General features: G+C 39.7%; 1 protein-coding gene across 1 annotated transcript in view; it reads left to right on the plus strand.

Moving 5' to 3' along the window:
• Positions 1 to 20,749, plus strand: part of EPHA3 (EPH receptor A3) — a 173,617-nt gene that overhangs the window by 142,598 nt on the left and 10,270 nt on the right. The window contains exons 11-15 of the mRNA XM_058043854.1: positions 1,401 to 1,586; positions 5,365 to 5,426; positions 7,648 to 7,857; positions 14,381 to 14,530; positions 16,484 to 16,677. Of these exons, the coding sequence (XP_057899837.1) occupies positions 1,401 to 1,586; positions 5,365 to 5,426; positions 7,648 to 7,857; positions 14,381 to 14,530; positions 16,484 to 16,677 (802 nt within the window). The remainder of the gene's footprint in view (positions 1 to 1,400; positions 1,587 to 5,364; positions 5,427 to 7,647; positions 7,858 to 14,380; positions 14,531 to 16,483; positions 16,678 to 20,749) is intronic.

The following is a 20,749-nucleotide window of genomic DNA, read 5'->3' on the forward strand; positions in this document are numbered from 1 at the left end:
AATTGTGGTGTAACTGCATGGGTCACTATGGTGTTGACCAGATAAATGTATTTAGCATCCATGCTGCCCTGGAGGTAAAAAATCAGAGGTTAATGTAGTTGGGCTGCCTGGGGAGCTCTTTCCAATGAAATCATTTTCCAACAAAGTGAACCTGCTTTATATCCATAGACAACTAGGAAGGGCCCATCTTTTATTCTCTTGCAGCATCTGCTGGCCTTGAGGTACTTTTGGAATCTGATTAATCACTCAAGCTCTGGATCATTCAGCCATGGCTGAATGGGACTGTGTTGATGGACATTACCCATAACCTTTTCCTTCCCAGAAGTTAAACAAATATCAGATACACGATTCCAGCTTTAAAATGAAGGATTGGTTGCTGGGCTGCTGGCTGAAATCATAGCTAAAGTCTCCATTGACAGTAACTGTAAAATAGTTCTAAGACCTTAGCTTGTTATAGCTTTTTGGACCATTAAAACATCAAGAAAATGGACTTGGAAGCAGGGTGCTACAAGATTTATGTCAAGCATTTTCCCCCCTTTCTTCTGTTTTCAAGATGTGCTTTGGTCTTCCTATTTTGTGGTGCTCTGACAGTATTGAGCTGGGGTTAGTGTTTGAACTCCTGGTAAAGTATAATGGTCATTTGGGCTTGCAGAAGTTGAATGCTTTTAATTAGGTCTGAAAAGAACTCAACTCCCTTTAGTTACTAGTAACAGCTTTTAAAATTTGTTTTCTGAGCTGCTGCCTGTCTTGGCAGTCTGAAATACAAAGAGTGTTAGAATCAAAGGATGTAATGTCACTGCTTTTTAGCAATATATATGTACATAAAAATGGATCTTCCTTTGACTGGTTATTACCTTGATAGTACAGTTCTATGCCTAGAGGATGAAGCAGCTGGTGGTAAGATATGGTAACATTAATTTCTTATGGTAACATTAATTTCTTATGGTAACATTAATTTCTATGTTGTTGACTCAGATCTAGCCTGGGTTAGCAACAGAGGAAGGTCATTGCCCTACCACACATTTTTTCAGGCCTTTTTTGATGAACTTGGCTGTCTAAAAAATAAAAATATTCAGAAAAGAAAAGCTGAAAAGGGGCATTGAAATCAGTTGCTGCTCAAATAATAATATATTGAAACTTCCTTATGTGATCTGTGTAAGAATTATTCAACAGAAAAAAAATTTCAAGTAAAGTGTCTTCTTTCAACAGTTTTCTATATATTTAATACTTCCTCTTCTGAATGCTAAGATAATTTTCCTTGTGCTCTGCTCTTGCATGTTGCAAAAGGGTAAACCAGTGTACACCACATTGCAGGGGCTTGAGTGCTGATTGTTCTTCCTTGAATCCCTACGGAGTAACCACATTTCAGCTTTCATCACTTTTCCGCTCTCTTTTTTTAGGAGAATTTGGAGAGGTGTGCAGCGGGCGCCTGAAGCTGCCTTCTAAAAAGGAAATTTCAGTGGCCATCAAAACCCTGAAAGTTGGCTACACAGAAAAGCAGAGGAGGGACTTCCTGGGAGAAGCCAGCATCATGGGCCAGTTTGACCACCCCAACATCATCCGGCTGGAGGGAGTCGTCACTAAAAGTAAGCAATTCCAGCCTGAATTATTCTCTGATTTGCTGATCAGTCAAAGGAGAGAAAAAGTGATTTATGAATGAAGTCAGCCAGGTATATGCTCTGCAAAAAGCTCAGTAATAAGTTGGCAGGTTTTATAAACTCTGGAGTTAGGAATTGCTCCAAAATTGCTCCAAAAGGGCCAGGAGGGACTGGGTGATGATCTGGTAAGGAGTCGTGGAGACTGATGAGGCTTCTTAATTGCACTGAACTTCACTGTGTTCTGCTTTCAGCTAAGTCATTAGATTTGTCATTAGCACTAATTAATGAACAGCCTATCTGGTACAGCAACAGGTTCTAGTGAATCATTACATAAGGCCAAACTCTTTTCCTAGATGGTTTTCATGCAGGGGAAATAATCCATAGGATATTCAATAGGTACCAGCACAAGGCATGTTAAAGCTCCAGAGTTCACACATCATGGTAAAAATCTCAAAGAAGTCTTGAGGATTTAATCTGTCAGTAGTAAAATTAATTTTATCTCTGTCCTTATATATCTATTTACTTAAATGCCTTTTCTAAATCTGCTTTTGTGTGCTTATATGTTTGCTTGGGATATTTTTGTTAAAGCATATTCTTCGTCTTTGTTTATGATTACAAATCACCTTCTCTTTTTGAGAGCAAAAAATTTAACTGAAGCCTCCATGTACATGTGGTATCTTCTTGGAAAGGTAATATATTTCAACAACCTTCTTCAGCCACATTTTCTATATTTCCACTGCAGAATGAAGAGATACATTTAGAAATCAAATTTATCTACCTACATTAGTTATTAAGGGGGAGATCAATAAGCTTTTATATGAGGCAATCTTTAAAAAAAAGAAGAAGAAAAAAGGAGTGCTCCAAGATTTTTCAGGAAGCAGAACAAATTGGTGGGATATTTTCTTGTTCATTCCAGAGGACCCTGCTGGCAAAGCAACTCTTTGCCATTTCAGTGCTCAGCTTGGAATTTGCTGAGGATGTTTCTAGTTTAACTGACCAGAAACATGCCAAACACTTTGGGTTTAAGTAGATGGTTTTATTAGTTTGAAGAAAATTTTGGTTTTTAATTGTGTAACTCAAAGTTTCACAAGAATAGGCATGAAAAAATTTCATAGCATGCTGCTGAAAAGTATAAGAAATGAAAACCCCACCAGAATATGTCTAAAAGTCACTAGTGAAAGGTATGTAAAACACTACATGTTATGAAGAGTCACAATTATAATAATAATAATGCCTTCTCTATGTATGATTCATGAAATTCTATTTTGCTGATTTCAATAACAAAGAAATTCTTGTTTATCTTAGGTCTCACAGTCCTATTAGGAAAGGTCTGCCTGCATAAATTGAGGTTTATCTCCTGCTTTGTAGTGACACACATTTTGTACAGTTAGAATAAGATTTGCAGTCACAAAATCACTTGAAACGTCAGCATCAGCCTGCACACAGCTGAGCTAAAATCTCTTTTGTTACATTTTGTATTCCTGGAGCACTTGAGACAATAATTTAATTGCTGTACAGGCAGGAATTTGTGCATTGCTCTTGAATGTGCATTACTAATTCTCTCTGTACTCTGTGTGAGTGACTTTCAGTGAGTTTGCCACTCAGGTGCATTCACAGCACTGCTGCCTGGTTTGGGGGGCAGGGGAAGGAGATCAGGAGTGCCAGCTGCCCATCACATCCATGTGTGAGGGAGCAAACTCTGAATATTCCCTGCTGAAGCCAATAAAACCTCAGGGGTACAACACCCTCTGCAGATAGCTCCAGAACAGGAGCTGAGAAATCTGCTCTGGAGCTGCTTTTACTGGGCAAAAGTATATGGCACAAACTAAATATAACAATAAATATAATTATTTGTTCTATTGGACATTCTGCAGGGTGATAGAAGAACAAGCTTGGGAGTTTGGAGGGTTTTTTTGTTTGGTTTTTTTTTTAACAAATCAATCACTATATCAGGCTTCCAGCCTTGCCTCCAGCACAGAATTTTTCCTCTGCTCCTTGTGGATTTCTGCATTTCCCAGCTGCTGCCCTGCACTCCTGGGCACACTGCAGGCAGCAGTCTTAATAACCAGCACACATGTTCTGCTTAGTTTACTAATAATTTACAGCAATTTGCAGCCTGCTATTCTAATAAACCTGGGCAATGCTGTTGACACAACTTGTTATCATTTATAAACGGCTGAGCTTTGATAAATGGATGCAGAGGGTTCTTTTAAAACTTCAGAGCATGTGATTCTGATTATGGGCACATTTCCAACTGAATGAGGGTGAAACCCTGCACTTAGATTTTTTGAGTGTGGGTGAGCAAGGCAGGAAGATGCTCCTGTAATAATTTGGAAGATATATTTCTTACTCTAATTTAAGTTCTTCTGATAAAGTCTCGTAAAATTGCCTGAGTTTGTACAGAAACCAGGCACCTGTCTCCTGGCTTCAAAGTGCAGGGCAAAGTAAATCAATTTATCATAGAAAGTTTTGGATAGCCCTGTACTTGAAAGGTCCAACAGCATATTCTGGGTGTTACCAGAAATCCCTTTGAATTCATGTTACACACAGAGTGCAAGTTAAGTGCTTTTTCTTTTCTTTCTAGACTAGCAAGACTAAATATAAATAGATTTTTTTTTTGAGCTTTTACATTGCTAGATCTCTTATCTGTATCATCTCTTATATCATTCAAGATTAATATTTTGCATACAGTATTTCCTACTGGTGAATGGATGAGAGTCAATTAATTACTCATTAGTGTGACTCCCACAGTATAACACATCATTTGTACCACAGAAAGAAGATATTTGAACCCATTAATTCATAATGTTCTTGTGTTAAATTCATTCTTTGAAATTACTATTTCTCTTCTAAGGTTTCTACTTGGTAGAAGCTGTATTTTTTGAAAAACAAACAGAAAAAAAAGTTGTTACCATTGACTTAGCTTTTTGATGGCTTTCTTCTTCTTAATTAAGCTGGGTACCTTTTTCAAGCCTCATGCTGTTCAGTTTTAAAAGCTAAAATTTCACCATGCCCATATACAATATGCAGGCCTTTTGTCCTACTTTTATGGTCAGATGTCTTCCTGTGTTTTATGTGCAATAATAATTCATCTCCTTAAATAACTTCATGGTCTTACCCAGCCTTCTCTCTACCACAAAGAGAAAATAAGCAAAGCATTAGTAAATATTATGAAATAATAAAATCCATATGATGGTAAAATTAGCAGGGCAATGACCTTGGTCTGAAAACTTCCCTGTCATCACATGAATTTTTGCATTACTTTCTCTCCAGCTTGTCAGAGCTGCATAGAAAATCTTGGTTGTGTCACAGAATGCCCTAGGGTGGAGGGAATGGTTTCAAAAACTGGTCTGAAAATATCTGGATGAGTTTTGGGGGAACAAAAAAGGCTTTTCAAGGGCTGTTTTCTTAGAGTTTGCCAATGCATGTTCAGGTCCCAGCTACGTCCAAGGGATCAGGGATTTTTTGTGGTCTGAGATCCCAGCACAGAGAAAAGGAGCTCCTGCAAGGAGGGAATGCCCATCTTACATTTCTGCTTCTCTTTCCTGTGCCCTGTGTTTTACTGAGCACTTTCCTTTCCATCTGTATCTGCACCCAGCCTCAGTTTGCCCACACATCTTTTGCTTCCTTTCTAAATGTAAAGGAATAATGTAAAAATTATCCTTGGGGCTAGGAAGATTTGGACACAATCCTGAAATGTTTGGGTTTGCTGATGGTGTTCTAATGTGTTCCTTTGAAAGGCCTGACCCCTGTGCTCTATTTCCAGGTAAGCCAGTTATGATTGTCACTGAATATATGGAAAATGGATCCTTGGACAGCTTCCTACGAGTAAGTGCAACAGGAAACTAAATGGGGCAGAAGTGGCTCTTGTTCTGGACCTGTTAGGGGTCTGCTGCCACTCTGCACTGATTCATCAGCAGCTCTTGTTGCTTGATATTTTTTTATTTTAATTTAGGTTTGTGAGTATCATGATGTGCTCAGAAAGCCACTTAGGGATCTGCTGGTCCATTTGCAGTAAGCATTATTCCAAAATTAAGGCAATTTTGGTTGCATTAGTGTGTCATATCTATTAAAAATGAACAAAACAAAGCAACGTTCTGGCACACAAAAAATGAGAACTGTTTTTCTGGAGGCTGAATTATGACTGTAGTGCAGTTATGCTTATTGGTTGGCAGTCTCTTTGTCTAAACAAGAGATTTTCAAAATTAATAGATTTGTGGAAATTTTATCAGTAATGAAAAGTTGAGAGAATAGCCCCATACCTGAGGATGTTAGAAATGTTTAACTAGCAACGTTTACTGGCCTGTTTTCTTTTTCCAACCTTAGACACACTAATGCTGTTGCTGATTTATCTTTGTTTTCTGTCAAAGTTGGTAGTGAGCCTAAAAAAATTCAAATGCTCCCTGCGTCACCAAGATTTACTTGTGGCAAAACAAGGAGTGCAGGAGAAGTGAAATCCCATCTGAGGGGAAACACTGGTTTAATTTTAATTTGTTAGGGCAAATTCAGCTTTGGCTGGGAGACTGCTTTGGTTCTGCCACGGCTGAATGACATTATCCCCCAAATTCATAACATTGAACTAGACATTTAACCCCAGAAGGGGATAGATTGTCAACCTTAGTTTCTCTATGTACTATATATGTTATGGTGTCCACTGGAGCATGTAAAATACATATAAATAATGTGTCAGTATAGCTGAATGAAATATCTCTGTACTGAACTATATATATTTTGTTTAGACTTGAAATCCTTGAAGAGAGCCCTGAGGAAGGGAGAATAATTTCTGACTGCACAGAACAGTTGTTCAGCTTGTTCTTTCATTTTAATGTGATTTTTTTTTTTTTTTACTACTGTTATGTGGAAGCATAGATAAGAACCTTGTGACTCATTAATATCACAGGCAACTCAGGACCTGTAACATTTTTATAAATGCCTTTTGGAACTACTTAGTTTGCTTTCCTCATTGCCATTGAGAGGCTCTCTGAGCATCTGATTCTGTTCATGCTTAGAAACCTTCTGGTTTTTAGCGAAATCTTTTCCAGAGTCTATATAAAATTCTCTTGTGTTGGCTCTGATAAAAAAGGGACAGACAACGGCTAAGAATCTTTTAAAATATTAATTTCTTCATGAAGGGGAGTTCTGAGAGACTCTTTAAGTATTCACTGTGTCTTATATTTGCCTAATGTTTCCAGTGCTAATATTACCCCCAAGTACACTAACCAAAAATGAAAAATAGATGCAATCAGTCTGGCAGACTGATTCATGTCAGATCTCCTCATGTGACAGAGCCAACTCCCTTGTATTTAATAAAATTCCAGAAGCAGCAGCATGAGGAGCTGGAGAGCTGCCCATGAGGTTACATTTACAGCACTGGGGAATTCATCTGGGAGCTGCACTGCAGCAAATGCTGTCCTATTGTCTATGTATCCATATATCAATATCAAAAGTAGATGTTAGCAAACAGGATTAGTAAGAGTTGGGAGATTTGAATTATGCCCAGAAGTAGATGATTTGAAATATGTCCAAGCAATGCTTTCTAGGCTAAGTCATAATATGTTTCAGTAATTTCTGAATTTTTGAAATGAGTTTAAAACTAACAGAATTTGAAAGCCGCTGACTCACATCAGCATTTGCTTTTGTTAAATGAATTCCTGTGTAATAGAAAACTTTCATTAGGCCATTGGGGAAGGCTTGGATTTTCACTAGAAAATCCTGTGGCCTTGCAGGGAAGTTGGACATCTGTTTCTGTAATGTTCTGACACTCCAGTCTCAGGAGCACGCATGACTTAGATTTATGTGCTGCTTTCACACGTGCCCCATCTAGGAAATTAAAACTCTGATGACAGCAAGAAGGGGAAAAACGAATTTTTATTTGAATTGCAAATCTGTCCCCTTCCCTCAGCTGATTGGGAGACCAACATGTGGCATTTAAATCACAACGCCTGACTCACGAGCTCTTCATTTGAGGAGCTTCCAGGCGATTTATGAAAAAATCTGTGCAAGAAGGAGCACGAGCAATCCCTGAGATGACATTTCCAATGTTTTCCAGAAGCATGATGCCCAGTTCACAGTCATCCAGCTGGTGGGCATGCTTCGAGGGATCGCATCTGGCATGAAGTACCTGTCGGATATGGGCTACGTCCATCGGGATTTGGCTGCTCGGAACATCCTCATCAACAGCAACCTGGTCTGCAAAGTCTCAGATTTTGGTCTCTCTCGTGTGCTGGAGGATGACCCAGAAGCTGCTTACACCACAAGGGTGAGTTCCTGTGTTCCTTCACCTTTTTTAAATTCTTGTTGGTTGTGGCAAAGACTCAAATCTGATGGAAATCTGAAATCTGAGGCTGTGTTGCAGAGGGCAGTCAGTCTGTCTGCCCAGAGATGCTCAATAAACCAGGAGCTCATCACAATTATTTTTAAATTCATGTCTGGAGAAAATAAAAAATGTGCAGGCAAAAAGTATGGCTTGTGTTGGTAGATTACTTTCCTTAGACTATTCAAAATTCTTGGCTCTGTTTCTTTCTCCTGGCTGTGTAAAGGAGTGAATATTACAATTAAAGCCTGAGTTCTTTTGGCACACAATAATTTACGCCTTCATGTGTGCTTTGAGAAGTTTTAGTTACACTGCTGATTTAGCTCCCACACAGTAGAAAAAAATCCTACCCATTGAATTTTTTTGTGCTTTCTAGCATTATAAAACGTATTTCTGACTGGGGCATACTGCAATCATGTTCTTCAAGTGTGTGTCATTATACCTGCTCTTGTACTCCTAACTGAGTAAAACAAAAAAATGCACATCTGATTATGACCTTGAGTAACACTTCCCTTTTTTTATGGAAGCCTTTAGCTTTATGTATATAGGTGTACTATACTTGGATATCTGGTTGTTCATTTTAATGCTATTTAAAGTGGGTTTTGTAGGCTTTACAAAAAGTGACATTGACATCCAGTACCTTAGTCAAGTGTAATTTGCATTGCTCACAGTGATCACCTCATCTTCACTGTACAAACCAGATTGCAATGTATCAACATAACCTTAATGTGGGTTTTCTGAGGTTTCTTTCATTCCTGAACACTGACAGGAGCAATCAATAATTTTAGTGGTTTACATGCTGCCTTCTTCATGATTGAAATAAAATAACATGAGAAATGAGTAATGACAGATTTCTTACACATTATATACTCATACATTAATAGATACATTTATCATACCTTCATAACTTAGCAGGCATAAAGACTCTATTCTTCACTTGACCTTTCAGTGTTTTCTTTGCCCTCTGATAAACTTTGCCAAGGAGTTAGAAATATGCAATATATAGTACTTTAGAAAACTGTCTGCAGAGATCTGGCATGGTTAATACGGAGAGACATTAGCAGGAGAAAGCAGTGTTCATTCTCAGTAGTATTACAGCACTAATAAATAAATATTATAAAGATATGATTATTAATAATAATAGTAATTATTATTATAAATAAATAGGTGTATTGCTGTGTCAGATACTTGTTTGCTCTCTTAAAATCAAGCTGAAAATGAAGCATTGGATGAAGCTGTCACATCAGTGACGTGTCTGTAGGTGGCTTGGACAAATCAGGCTGCCCAAGTTGTCAGTGTTTTCAGCCAGTGTTCTATGTGAATTTCCTCTTCCTCTCCCCCTGCCACCTATTTTCTGAGTCTACCTGCTTATTTGCAATTAGATAGTGAAATCAGATGGAAAGAAACTATTTTGTGAAGTGTAATCATCTGTGTTCAGTAAACTCCATCTGGCATTTATGGTGTGTGTGCAAACTGCTACAGGAAGAAGCTCAGGTAATTAAAACCTTCAAATACAACTTAGGACAAATCTAATTTATTTTTTCAAGAGTTGTTGCTGTGAATATACCTGTGCCACATGTTGGCTCTGAGAGAAGAACAAGGCTATTTGATATTCATCTTTTTTGCTCACATTTCCCTTTGAAGTGAGTCTTATGTTGATGTCAGGGGAGTGTTTCCAGGTGGGATGTTTGATCCCCAGCTGAAAAAATGGGGATCACAGATGTGAAACAGAGTTTCACTCCACTGGCAGAGAGATGAACAGTTTGTGTTCCTGCTGCTTGGCTATTTCACAAAACACAGGACCATTTCCTAGGCTTAGCACATTTTGCAACCACTAATTTTAGGACAAAAATAGTGCCACTTTTTAAAAATAATGGTATCATCTCAAATTATTTCATGCCTAATAATAGAATTGTCCCAAAACAAATGTTTTTAAAACTAAAGGATGACAACAAGATATTTTAAAAAGCAACAAAAAAAAAATCTAAATTATAACTCAAATTTCAAACATTGCAGAGTGTGTATTATATTGATGTCCCCCTGTCCTCCAGTTCTTCCTACTCCCAGTTGTCCATTTAGTATCAGTGGTCCTAGAAATTTATAGAGTTAGCTGCAAAGATGGATGCTTTATCTATTTAGGCTTCTTGTCTACCCCTATTTTCCACCTGTAAATGTCAAAGCCTGAGAATGATTTCACTGCTTTAATTCATAATTGCAAGTCAGAATTGATCTACCCCCAAGAAGCCCAGCCAGGCTTTCAGTACTCAGCACTGCCTGGGTGAAATTTTATGTTGTGCTGTTCTCAGAAGCCATGTCTGAAGCTTTGCATTAAGGCTGTGAACATGTATTCTTTTATACATCAATAATTTATGTATTCCTTTATATATCAATGCACAATCTGTGATATTCATGCTATTGTACCGGAAGCCTGAAGGACAATGCAAAGATCACAAGTGTACGTGTGAATTACAGGGAATCAGGAGTTGTAAGGAACTTTCCTAACTGAGAGGGTCATTTTTTTACCTCCTGAATTATTGTCACTGCCTTGATACCACAAAAGGCCTTTGGCAGCCTGGGGTCTGCCTGCTTACAGAAGCAGAAGCCAGCATGTGAACCAGGCTGACTGTTTGGATTTTTTAATTTTTTCACAGAGTCTTTGTGCCTGAGGGGATGTGCTGTAATTATCCACATTCTCCATATCTATTCACTTTTAATTGAAACACTGAGATTGTATTAAAATTGTCATTTCAAATGGATCTGGTTTATCCTTATTATTTTTCACATGTCTGTATGACAAGTGGGTGGACTAATCACACACTATGAAGTGGAAGGGAATTTAAGCAATCACAGTTGCAGAGGGACTGTAATTATGTCTCTCAAAGACAATATTTGGGTAATCTGTAGATGAACTTTGACTATTTAAGCACATAGATACATCACCAGTATTCATGGCATTTTAATGTAAATGCAGCCCGTGTTGGACAGAAATCAGTTGTGTTTTCCCTAAATATGCAAAATCACAGTGATACAGTCTGAATGTATTGAAGGGTGTGGTAAAAAAGGAACCAAAACCCCATAAATTCTCTTGCCCCAAAGCACAGAGGAGAGGAACAGTGCTCTGTCATCACTGACTACTCAAGGAGGAGATGATTTCAATATAAAACATGCATTAGTAAGGGACTGACAAGCAGAATCTGATAATGTCAGGTGTGTAAAAAGGTAAAACTGGCTCATCTCACTCACATGAATCTCTCTTGTTCTGTGCCATTAAGATATCTCCTGGCCTCTCCTAAGTCCTGGTATAATGAATGAATGCCAGGCTTTTACTTTCAGCTCTTTCTGCAAACTCCTTCTAGTAATTCAGTTAGAATCCATTTTTCTTGATTCACTCCTCCCCAGGCCTGTGGCTTAGGTGCCTGTGGCTGTCACCCTGTAACAGATTATAAATCAGAATATTGGAATGGGTTCTGAAGCCCTGGAAACAGCTGCCTTGTGCTGGAGTGCCAGACGTGCTCGAAATAAATTGAGGACTTCATTGACTTTAGATGAATCACATTGGAGAGACAGATAGTGCAGGAATAGCAGCTCCATCTACAGAAGATAAAACTTTTGGTTACTGCTAGCTCTCTGATTTCCAGCCCTGAGAGAGGTTCTCTGACCCAGAGTGCCTGGGATTTTGAGCTGAAGTAACAAACTCCTACAATTTCTAACACCAAAACTGTCTTTCTACTCAAATTTAGGGAGCTGAGCTTGATGATGAGCATGTCCTTAAAGGCAGACCATGACAAAAATATATAAAAACTGTACTTATCTTCAGAAAATAATCAGTAAATATATTGCTGTTCTTGTTCTTAAATTATTCCAAAAAAAGTCAGCAAAATCTCTTTTTAAAAATAATTATGACATTTATATGACAAATTGGGGAACAGAAGAGCAAAATTACACTTTTAGACTCTGTTCACTGGCAGTTGATTTCTTTTTTTAACTACATTTTAATTAATATTTTTGAGTTATTTATGGCAATGCTGTGTGGATCTGCAGGTTTGTATAGGATTACAGCTGAGACTTAGCAAAGAGAATTTGAAAGTCACTGACTCACACTCATTGCAAGAAGGATCTGGGGTAGATGCACCTTCTTTTTTCAGTAAAGCAAAGCCAGAAATTGTTTCATTGAGTTTTTAATCTTTCTGCAATAAAGCAGTCCCAAAATGTGAGGAGACTAATTAATGCTGCCTTTTTTTTTTCCTTTTTTTGTAAAAGTGTTTCTCCAATTTCAGAGATAACTTTTTACATAAGATTATAAAGACCTTCTGTCCAATATGAAATTCCTGCCCCTGTCTATTGGGAGATGTCTGATTCTCTTTGTGGTGGTGGGGTCTTTGTTGATGTAAATTTAGGATGTGGCTTTCCCCCAAGATTCATGTTCTTTATTGAAAACCAGGGCTCACTTCTAGCATAGAAAACAGAGAGATTGATTTCTTTATCAGCCTCACATCTAAAACTGTAAGTGGATTTCTTGTGAAAACACGAGGCTACAGGAGAGCTTTCCTTGTTTCTTGGCTGGGCCTTGTGCTCGCCGAGGGCCCCTGGACACTTGTAAAGGGAGCTTATTAATTGAGTATGAGAAAAACAAAGTCATTTTTATGTTCTTGGTACTGTTCTGGAGCAGCAGTGGGAATTGTGAATAAAGTTATAAAGCATGGAAAATACAATGTACTTTTTGTGACTAAAGACCATCATCCAATAGATTAATTTCCAAGAGAGAGAGATCAGGCTCTTCATCTGGCTTCAGTGATAAAACAGTGGTTTCAAACACTCCAGTTTATCTTGTGTGTCCTGTTTTTGCTGTGTAAATTTGGTGATCACCTGATTTTAAGGGTTGTGTGGGAAATGAAGATTTCTCTTTTGGTAGGGAGCTCTGCTAAACAGAAAGGTATCCATGAAAACCATGTGCCAAGACAATCCCCTCCCTGTCCTTTGCCAAGCCTCTAAGGCCTATCCAGTGACATTTTGGAGTCTGAGTCAGGACTGCCTGTGTTGTTTGTACTTAATTTAATTTATGCAATATTAGCCATGAAAATGAAGATGCTTCAGTGTAGTTAGACTGTATTTAGGTTTCTCATTAACACTAATGCCTGCATTTCTATTCTTAATCAAGCCAGTGATTCTAAAGCTGGTGATTGTACAGCTACCCTCAGTGCAGGTACAGTTCGTGGGAGTGTAGGCAAAGCAGTAAAATATTTGAATCTCTTTTTTTCCAGCTGGTTACTCAGTGGAAGTCAGAGCACTCTCTCCCCACAGAAGTTGTGAGGAGAGGTGTGTGACTGGAATATAATGGAGGTGTCAGAAGCACTGCAAAGAGCTGGTCTGGTGTGAAATCTTCAGAATATATTCTGTGCACGTTATGCAGAACTGGAAATAACTTTAAACTCTCACAGTTTTCTGTACTAAAACACATTCACTCCAGAATTGCCTTCAGGAACAAGTTCTGCACTGCTATCATTTAGAACTTAATTTTCTCATGTGTGACTCTCAAAAAACTCTGTCAAAGCTGGCATCACCAGGAATTGTCTTTCCTCTAATTCTCACATTTTAGAAACTCAGCCTGAGATTCCTTATGTGCATTTTCTTAACTTGACCTACAGCACCAAGTGGTAGCCATGACCAGAGAGAGATGTTCCCCTACCTAGCATGTTAATTGTACTGGAAGCTTCAATTCTCTTCAAGTTTGGCATTTAATGGTGACTTGCTTCTCTTATGACTGTAAAAAATGTCCAAAGCCACTCTCCCAGCTGACATTTTTTCACTCTTCCCACTGCACAAGTGACTCCATCTGAATCTGACTTTCTGTCTCAGCTGGAGGCTTGGCTTTAGTGTAGTGAAGCAACATCGTGGCCCCTTATTTTCCTGAATGTCCCAGAAAATCTGGTGAAGCCATGCAGGGAATTCACTTCAATGCCTTTAAATTAGCCAAATCCAGCTCTCCTGGGCTGTGCAAAAGAACCTGGGTTATAAGCAAGGACCTTGGAGTGGTTTTTTCACCTTTAATGATGTATGTGGCAGTTCCCAACATTTCATAACTGAAAATCAACCAGACTTGGTTTACCATTTACTTTTATCTGTGTGAATTATGCTACACACTCATACATGCATATATATATATATATATATGAAATATGTATATATATGTGTGTCTATAAAGTATGTATGCTGTAATGTACTATAAATCTATATTGTAGATAGATAAATCTATGGTAAATCTAGATATCAGTAGATTTTGCACTGAAATGTGTTTTACTCTCTCTTTTGCTCTTATAACAAATGGCAGCAGCGTTTTCCAGCTTGCACTAGTTTTTCTTACGCCAATATCACGATTACTGAGAATCTCAGAGGTAAAATAATCAACCACGTGAAATCACATTTGTGGCAGGGCGGTCAAATGGACTCTCTGGTTTTGTTTTGCCCCTAGGGGGGCAAGATTCCCATCCGATGGACGTCTCCAGAAGCCATCGCCTATCGGAAGTTCACGTCAGCCAGCGACGCCTGGAGCTACGGCATTGTCCTCTGGGAGGTGATGTCTTATGGGGAGAGACCCTACTGGGAGATGTCCAACCAGGATGTGAGTAAACTGTTGGCTTTTTGTGTTCTCAGATAAGGGATCGAGCTGTGAAAGGAGGCCAAGAGCAGGTGGCTCTGAGTTTTTGATGGTGACGTGCAGTAAGGTGTGGAGATGTAGACTTGATCTCCCTGGTGAAGTAAAAGTTCCTTAGAACTTTAAAAACCCACCGTATTTATTGCAGACTGTTTTGGACCTCTGAAGGAGCAGAATAGAGTATTTTATCCCATTGGTGGTTTTCTGTAAGATGATGCAAATAATTCCACTGCAATGAGGTCATTGCATTTCACATTCCTTAGCTCATTGTTAGAAAACCCTCCTAAATTTCTGTTGATCCCCTTTTGGTTCCACTCGTGTAATATCCTATAGAAGTTTTCTGCAAATGTCAAATGCACAGAATAAATTGCTCTTGGCACTTGTGAAAAAGAGAAGCAAAGCATTTCTGCTAAGAGTTTAATGGAACCAAAATGCTTCTGGAAGTAATCAATGGATAAAATAGAGAAGGAGAGTGATCTGATTAGACTTCCAATACAGGTTTCTTTGTAACATTAGTAAACTGTCCAAGCCTGCAATCCAAATGATTAATGGAGCTCTCCCAGTATTTTTTAAAGAAGCGTAACATTTCCCCAAAGAAGATTTTTTGTTATGTCTATTTTGAGTTCTTTTTCTGTTGTTTTATTAATTTTAGATTTATTCCACAGGAGTTTCTTATGGACAAAATTTTATGGAGTGCAGTCACTCACACAAACAGATTTTCCAAGGAGATGATATATATTGTTACTAGTTCTAAGTTAAAATAAATAAGTCAGTTACATAGTTGTAGTCAAACATTTTTCTGTACTACTTTATGTTAATCAAGGAAAAAGAGAAGAAAACTTCCTTTTAAATGGGTACCCTTGCAACCCAAGTCTCTGCAGAAAATTATGCATTTCTTTTAATTGGTAATGATTGTTTTTGTGGAGATTAACGTATCCTGTTGTGCAGACTGGTATATTAGTGGAATGTCTTTAATAATATCCCATTGAAATCTAAAATGGAAGGATTAACCTATTTATGTACCTCTCCTTCATGGCTGCTTAAAACATTAACTGTTCTCTTGTCCTTGTTCTGATTTAGAATAGTTTCTTCTGCTTTTTAATTAATTGATACAGATGAAAAGGAAAGATTAACAGACTATGGCTTTATCATTTTCTACATTGAATTTTCTACGTTGCGTTTTTTTGTTTATGGGGCAATAGATGCTGTAGGCCTGATCAAGAAGTGTTGGATTCTAGTGAAAAGGCTGGATTAAAAATCTTCTGGACAACATAAATTCTAAAGTAATCTTAGTTTTGCATGTGTCCATCTGGAAAAAATACAGAAAATCTAGACAAATTTTATTAGCCTAGGCAAATTATAAGGAATTGGGCTTGCACTGCCTAGTAGAAAATGTATAGCTGAGGTAAGTTTTAAAAACATTTTGTGGCCCTGTGACATCATCCACAAGACCTTTTGTCTGCTGGTTGAGGATGGCAGTGAGGGGCATGTTGATTTTTCAGCAGGGTAGGCTGTTTTTCTTGTTGGTGTTTTGAGTTCTGCATCCACTGGAGGATGGGGAAAGGTTGTTTTTCTAAGTGTAATCAGAGGAGAGATATCCAGGACCTTTTGAAGTTTTGTATACTTAAGCAAGCTCTTGCTAACTGTGGCTTTTGTTTATGGATTTATTTCAAGTGAGTGTGAGTTTCTGAGATCCTTTCCACACACTCACCTTCTTCAAAGTCACACACTGTATCTTAACTCCCCCTTCTGCATGCCTAATCGACTGCCTGGTTTACTTTGCAGATAAAGGAGAGACAATTAGTGAATAAACACGTTTGTTTAAACACACAATGTCCACGTTAACGTTCTCACAGCTGATAAAAACCCAAGTTGCTGTAAAGTGCCTTTAAGTCTGCACAAACTTTTCTCCTTGCGCAGGTGATTAAGGCTGTGGATGAAGGGTACCGCTTGCCACCTCCCATGGACTGCCCAGCTGCCTTGTATCAGCTGATGCTGGACTGCTGGCAGAAGGACAGAAACAACAGACCCAAGTTTGAGCAGATTGTCAGCATCCTGGATAAGCTGATCCGTAATCCCAGCAGTCTGAAAATAATCACCAACGCGGCGGCAAGGTGACACACTAGATCTTGCATTGCTCATGAACCTCTTTGATTCCTTCATCTCCTGTAATTAGAATTTGTTTCCACTCTTTACCACCTTCTCTCTTGAGAGAAGGATTTAATATTATTATTGTTATCATTGCTGTGGTTATTTTATTAGTTATTTGCTATTATTCATCCAATTTGTGAAAGATTTTTGTGCTAAGGATATGAAACCTACTGTAAGACTGAGCAGAGTTTTTTTTTGAGAAAAACACAGCTGGCAGATTTGGCCATTGTGGGATTTTCCTTTTCCTTCTGCCCTTTGGTGGTGTTGTAAGTGCTTAGTGTTTCATAGGTTACAGACAGCCATGTTCCTAAGTATCTTTCTGAATTGGGTCCAAATACACTTAGGCTCTTCTCTGACAAGTCATGTTAACTTTAATCATCTGAGTAATCCCTCTTTTTTTTTTAGTAGTGCTCACAGACCTAAAAATGCACTTAGACTCCCTCTTAGATCAATGTGTGAACTAGGAATTAATTTTCAACCTGTGCAATGTTCCTAATTGCATTTGAAACATTCATTTTTAATCCTGGGTTTTCAACACACTCTGGAACATCATCACTATGATGAGATAAGAATTATCTCATTGACAGAGAGCAGCTGAAGAGTGTGTTGACACCTAAGGGCATAATGAAGACGTGGTGAAAGAAGAGCTTTAGTTAAGTAGTGTTAAAGAGACTCAGTTGTACAATGCACAAAATGTCATACTCTTACTGAAGGAGTGTAAAATTATTTTTAGCATGAAGGATAGTGCCAAATCCTGTGTCAGCAAAGCAGGCAGAGTCAGAGAGAAAAGCACTCTGCTCCTCTGCTGCTTCAGAACCAGGCCCTGGAGGGTGTTCTGTGTGTCACTGGGCAAGAGACCAGAGCCTGACACGAGGCAGGTTTCAAAAGGGAGCACAGAAAACCTTGCTGTCAGACCTCTCCTTGCGGTGCAGCACACTTCCCACCAGGGCAATTGGATGGGAAGGCTGAGGGAAATGGAGCAAAGGCAGAGGGGAGAGCTGCATTGACCCTGCAGCCTGCTGTGCGACTGCCATGGACCTTGCCTGCCTCCTCCTTCCTGGCCCGGGCTTTGTGCTGCATCCTCAGCCACACACTGGCCACTCTAATTGCCTCCTGCTGCCGTGCCAGAGGGCAGAAATAGAAAAAGTGGGAGGAGAAAGGCAGGCATGCTAATGGGCTCTGCTTTTAAATTTATATATTGAGAGAAGATGGCTCACGCAAAATTGTGTTTGGAAAATTTTGCTTGGTGAGTGTTTAACGTGTAGGAAACTAACATGCTTACAGAAGCAATTATTTCTAGGAGGTAACATTAAAAACCAACCAAACAAACAAAAAACAGCAACACATTTTTGGGAAAAACTCCAAACTGTTTAAACAGCATTTTCTCAGTCAAGTACATTTTTTCCAAAGACCTTGCACCACTGTGTGGCAAATCATTGCTGCAAAGAATGATTTTATAGGGATGTGCTGCAGCAATCTGATGACTAAGGGAGTTGGAAATCATAACTATCTTGTTTGGGTTTGGAGACCTGATTGCAGAAACCAGGGCTGCATGTTTTTCATTCCAAACAGAAGCAAAATGTCTGTGGTCCGTCCAGTAGCAGATTTGAACTGCAACAGAGATAAAAACAGTGTGGAACCATAATTTCCAGTTGCCTGTTCACAGCCAGTAGAAGCTGATATCCTCTAGAGGGGACCAAATTCAGGCTGAGCACTGTTTCCACCTGCTGGGTTCTGTGCAGGGGCTCCACAGGGGGATATTTGTTGTTCCCTTTTGTCTCTCCTGTTCCATTCTGTGCTTTGTGGCACAGAGGGTGGCAGAGGCTGCACATGCCTAGCACAGTGCCATGCTCTCAGCTCGTGGGGAGGCGAGGAGGGGAGGAAGGAGGCTGCCTGCAAGGTTGGGAACCTCTCACAGCTGCTTCAGGAGAGCTCTTAGTGAAATGCTCCTCCTGCTGCTGCTTGGCTTTGATACTGAGTGGATTTCTGAGGAGGGCAGCATCAAAGGTGATTTTATTCCTACTTTCCTTCCCAGTTACCCCTCCACTGCCACATCCCTGCACATTGCTAGGCAGTGCAGCGTCTCTCCATCACTGCCTGGTGACACACAGGGCACTGTGGGGTCCCAGCATGGGAGTTCCCTCTGTGGAGGAGCTTCTTGCAGCTCAGGGAATGATCTGTGATCTCTCCATCTCCTCTGTCAGTGTCCGCAGGCCAGCCCAGCCTATCCTTAAACACAGCCACAAATAAACACCAGTGAGGGGTGCTGGGCAGCCCTGTGCCATGAAATCATTGTCAAAGCAGACTAATCTCAAACCTTAGATAGGAGTGAAAATCTGCAGCCAGCTGCACAGCCCTGTGGTGTCCTGCACTGGTGGCAGGTGACAGCCCCTGGTGCTGGTGCCAGGGACTGAGCCTGGAGGTTCAGCAGCGCTTTTTGACAGCCTGACAGAGAAAAATGAGACAGAAAAATGAGAAGTGAGGCTTAAAATGGGCTGGGGCCTTGCCATAGCCTTGTGTGCAGGAATGTGTAAGTGATACTGGAGGGCTGTGGGTCAGGGCAGCTCCTGGAGAAGGGGACACAGTGGGATCCCAGAGAGGGACAGACATCAGAGCAGGGGGAAACACTCAGGGACTCAGCCCTGAGGGCTCTGGAGAGTGCCTTGGCTGCTCTCAGTTGTTATTTGAGGCCGCAGCACTCCCACACTGCCTCTCCTCCTACCCATAATAAGCAATTAATCTAAGTTATAGAGGTCCCAGCTCTCCTCTGGCTGTGTCTGTGGTGCTACTGGAGGAATGCTAAAGCTTCATGCCCTCCATATGCTTGTAGGTGTTCAGAATATCCTCGGTCGGGGCAAAATGTTTAACCTGACGACGTCTGGTGCAGATGCAAAACCTGTCTCTTCTTACAGATTTTAGGGCTGATGTTTGTTTAAAGCAGTCACAGCACCGTTGTGTCTGTTTAAAAAACATATTTCTGGAGGTGCACAGGATATCCCTGTCCTCTGGGTGCTGGTTGCTGTTAAGTGACCTCCACTGGAGGATGTGCTTGGCTGAACATCTGATTGCAGGCCACAGCCCTGGCACGTTCTGCACTAATACCTCACAGAAACGGAGTCAAAGCCTTCAATTCCCTCCTCCCTTTAAAGTTTTCTATCCCTTCAGGCCACTCGATGGTATCTAATAATTTCTTGATTCCCAAGGGGATGTTTTTATCCTTATTGATCATGGTTTTGCAGACCATTCTACGTGCCTTTGAACCTCACACTGACAAAAGGTTTTTGTAGCCTCAGCCTAGCAAACGTTTCATAATACCTTTCCTGGTGTTGTGTTTCATCTCAGGTTCATGTACAAATTCCATTTCTATTCCTTATAAAGTACAGAGTATGGCTGATTTCTTTCTTACCTGTCTAAATTCACTTTTTAATCAGGTGGCCACCCCGAGCTCTTGCTAATAAGACCTGCACTGGTTTAGGACACGTGGGGTTTTTGTGTCCCTTAGGCAGCTCTGTAAGGGGCTGTAGGAACAGAACTCAGTGCAACCCATGTGGTTTTCTAAAGCACAATCTCATGATATTTTTATTTGATTTATGTCTTGCTGTTCTTTCCTGTTTTCTGAACACAATGTTCATTTTTCTAACAGAGTCCTTTGGTTGTTTGGATATCTTTAGGGTGGGAGTGAGTTCATCGTTCTTCCAGTTTTGATCAATTTCATTATTTTTCCTCTTGAGCTTATTGTTTTTTCAGCCCACTGTGTGTTACTTCACATTTGTGAGCATTTCATACAGATACAAAGCAGATGGAAACTTTTCTCAGCTTGGGCTGGGGAGTCAGAATCACTTCACCCACCTGCAAGTGAGTTGGTGAGGCTGAAATGGCTCTTAAGCTGTTGTTTCATTCGTGTGGGGAAAAAATTGTAACTTGAGTCATGCAACTGGAAGTACTTTGTGTACACTGCAAATATGAAATGGACTCTTGAAATATTTTTTAATCCACTTAACTTTTTTCACTGATTTATATTTGTCATTTTTTTAG

This window comes from Melospiza georgiana, chromosome 2 (assembly GCF_028018845.1).
Source record: "Melospiza georgiana isolate bMelGeo1 chromosome 2, bMelGeo1.pri, whole genome shotgun sequence".
NCBI lineage: Eukaryota > Metazoa > Chordata > Aves > Passeriformes > Passerellidae > Melospiza > Melospiza georgiana.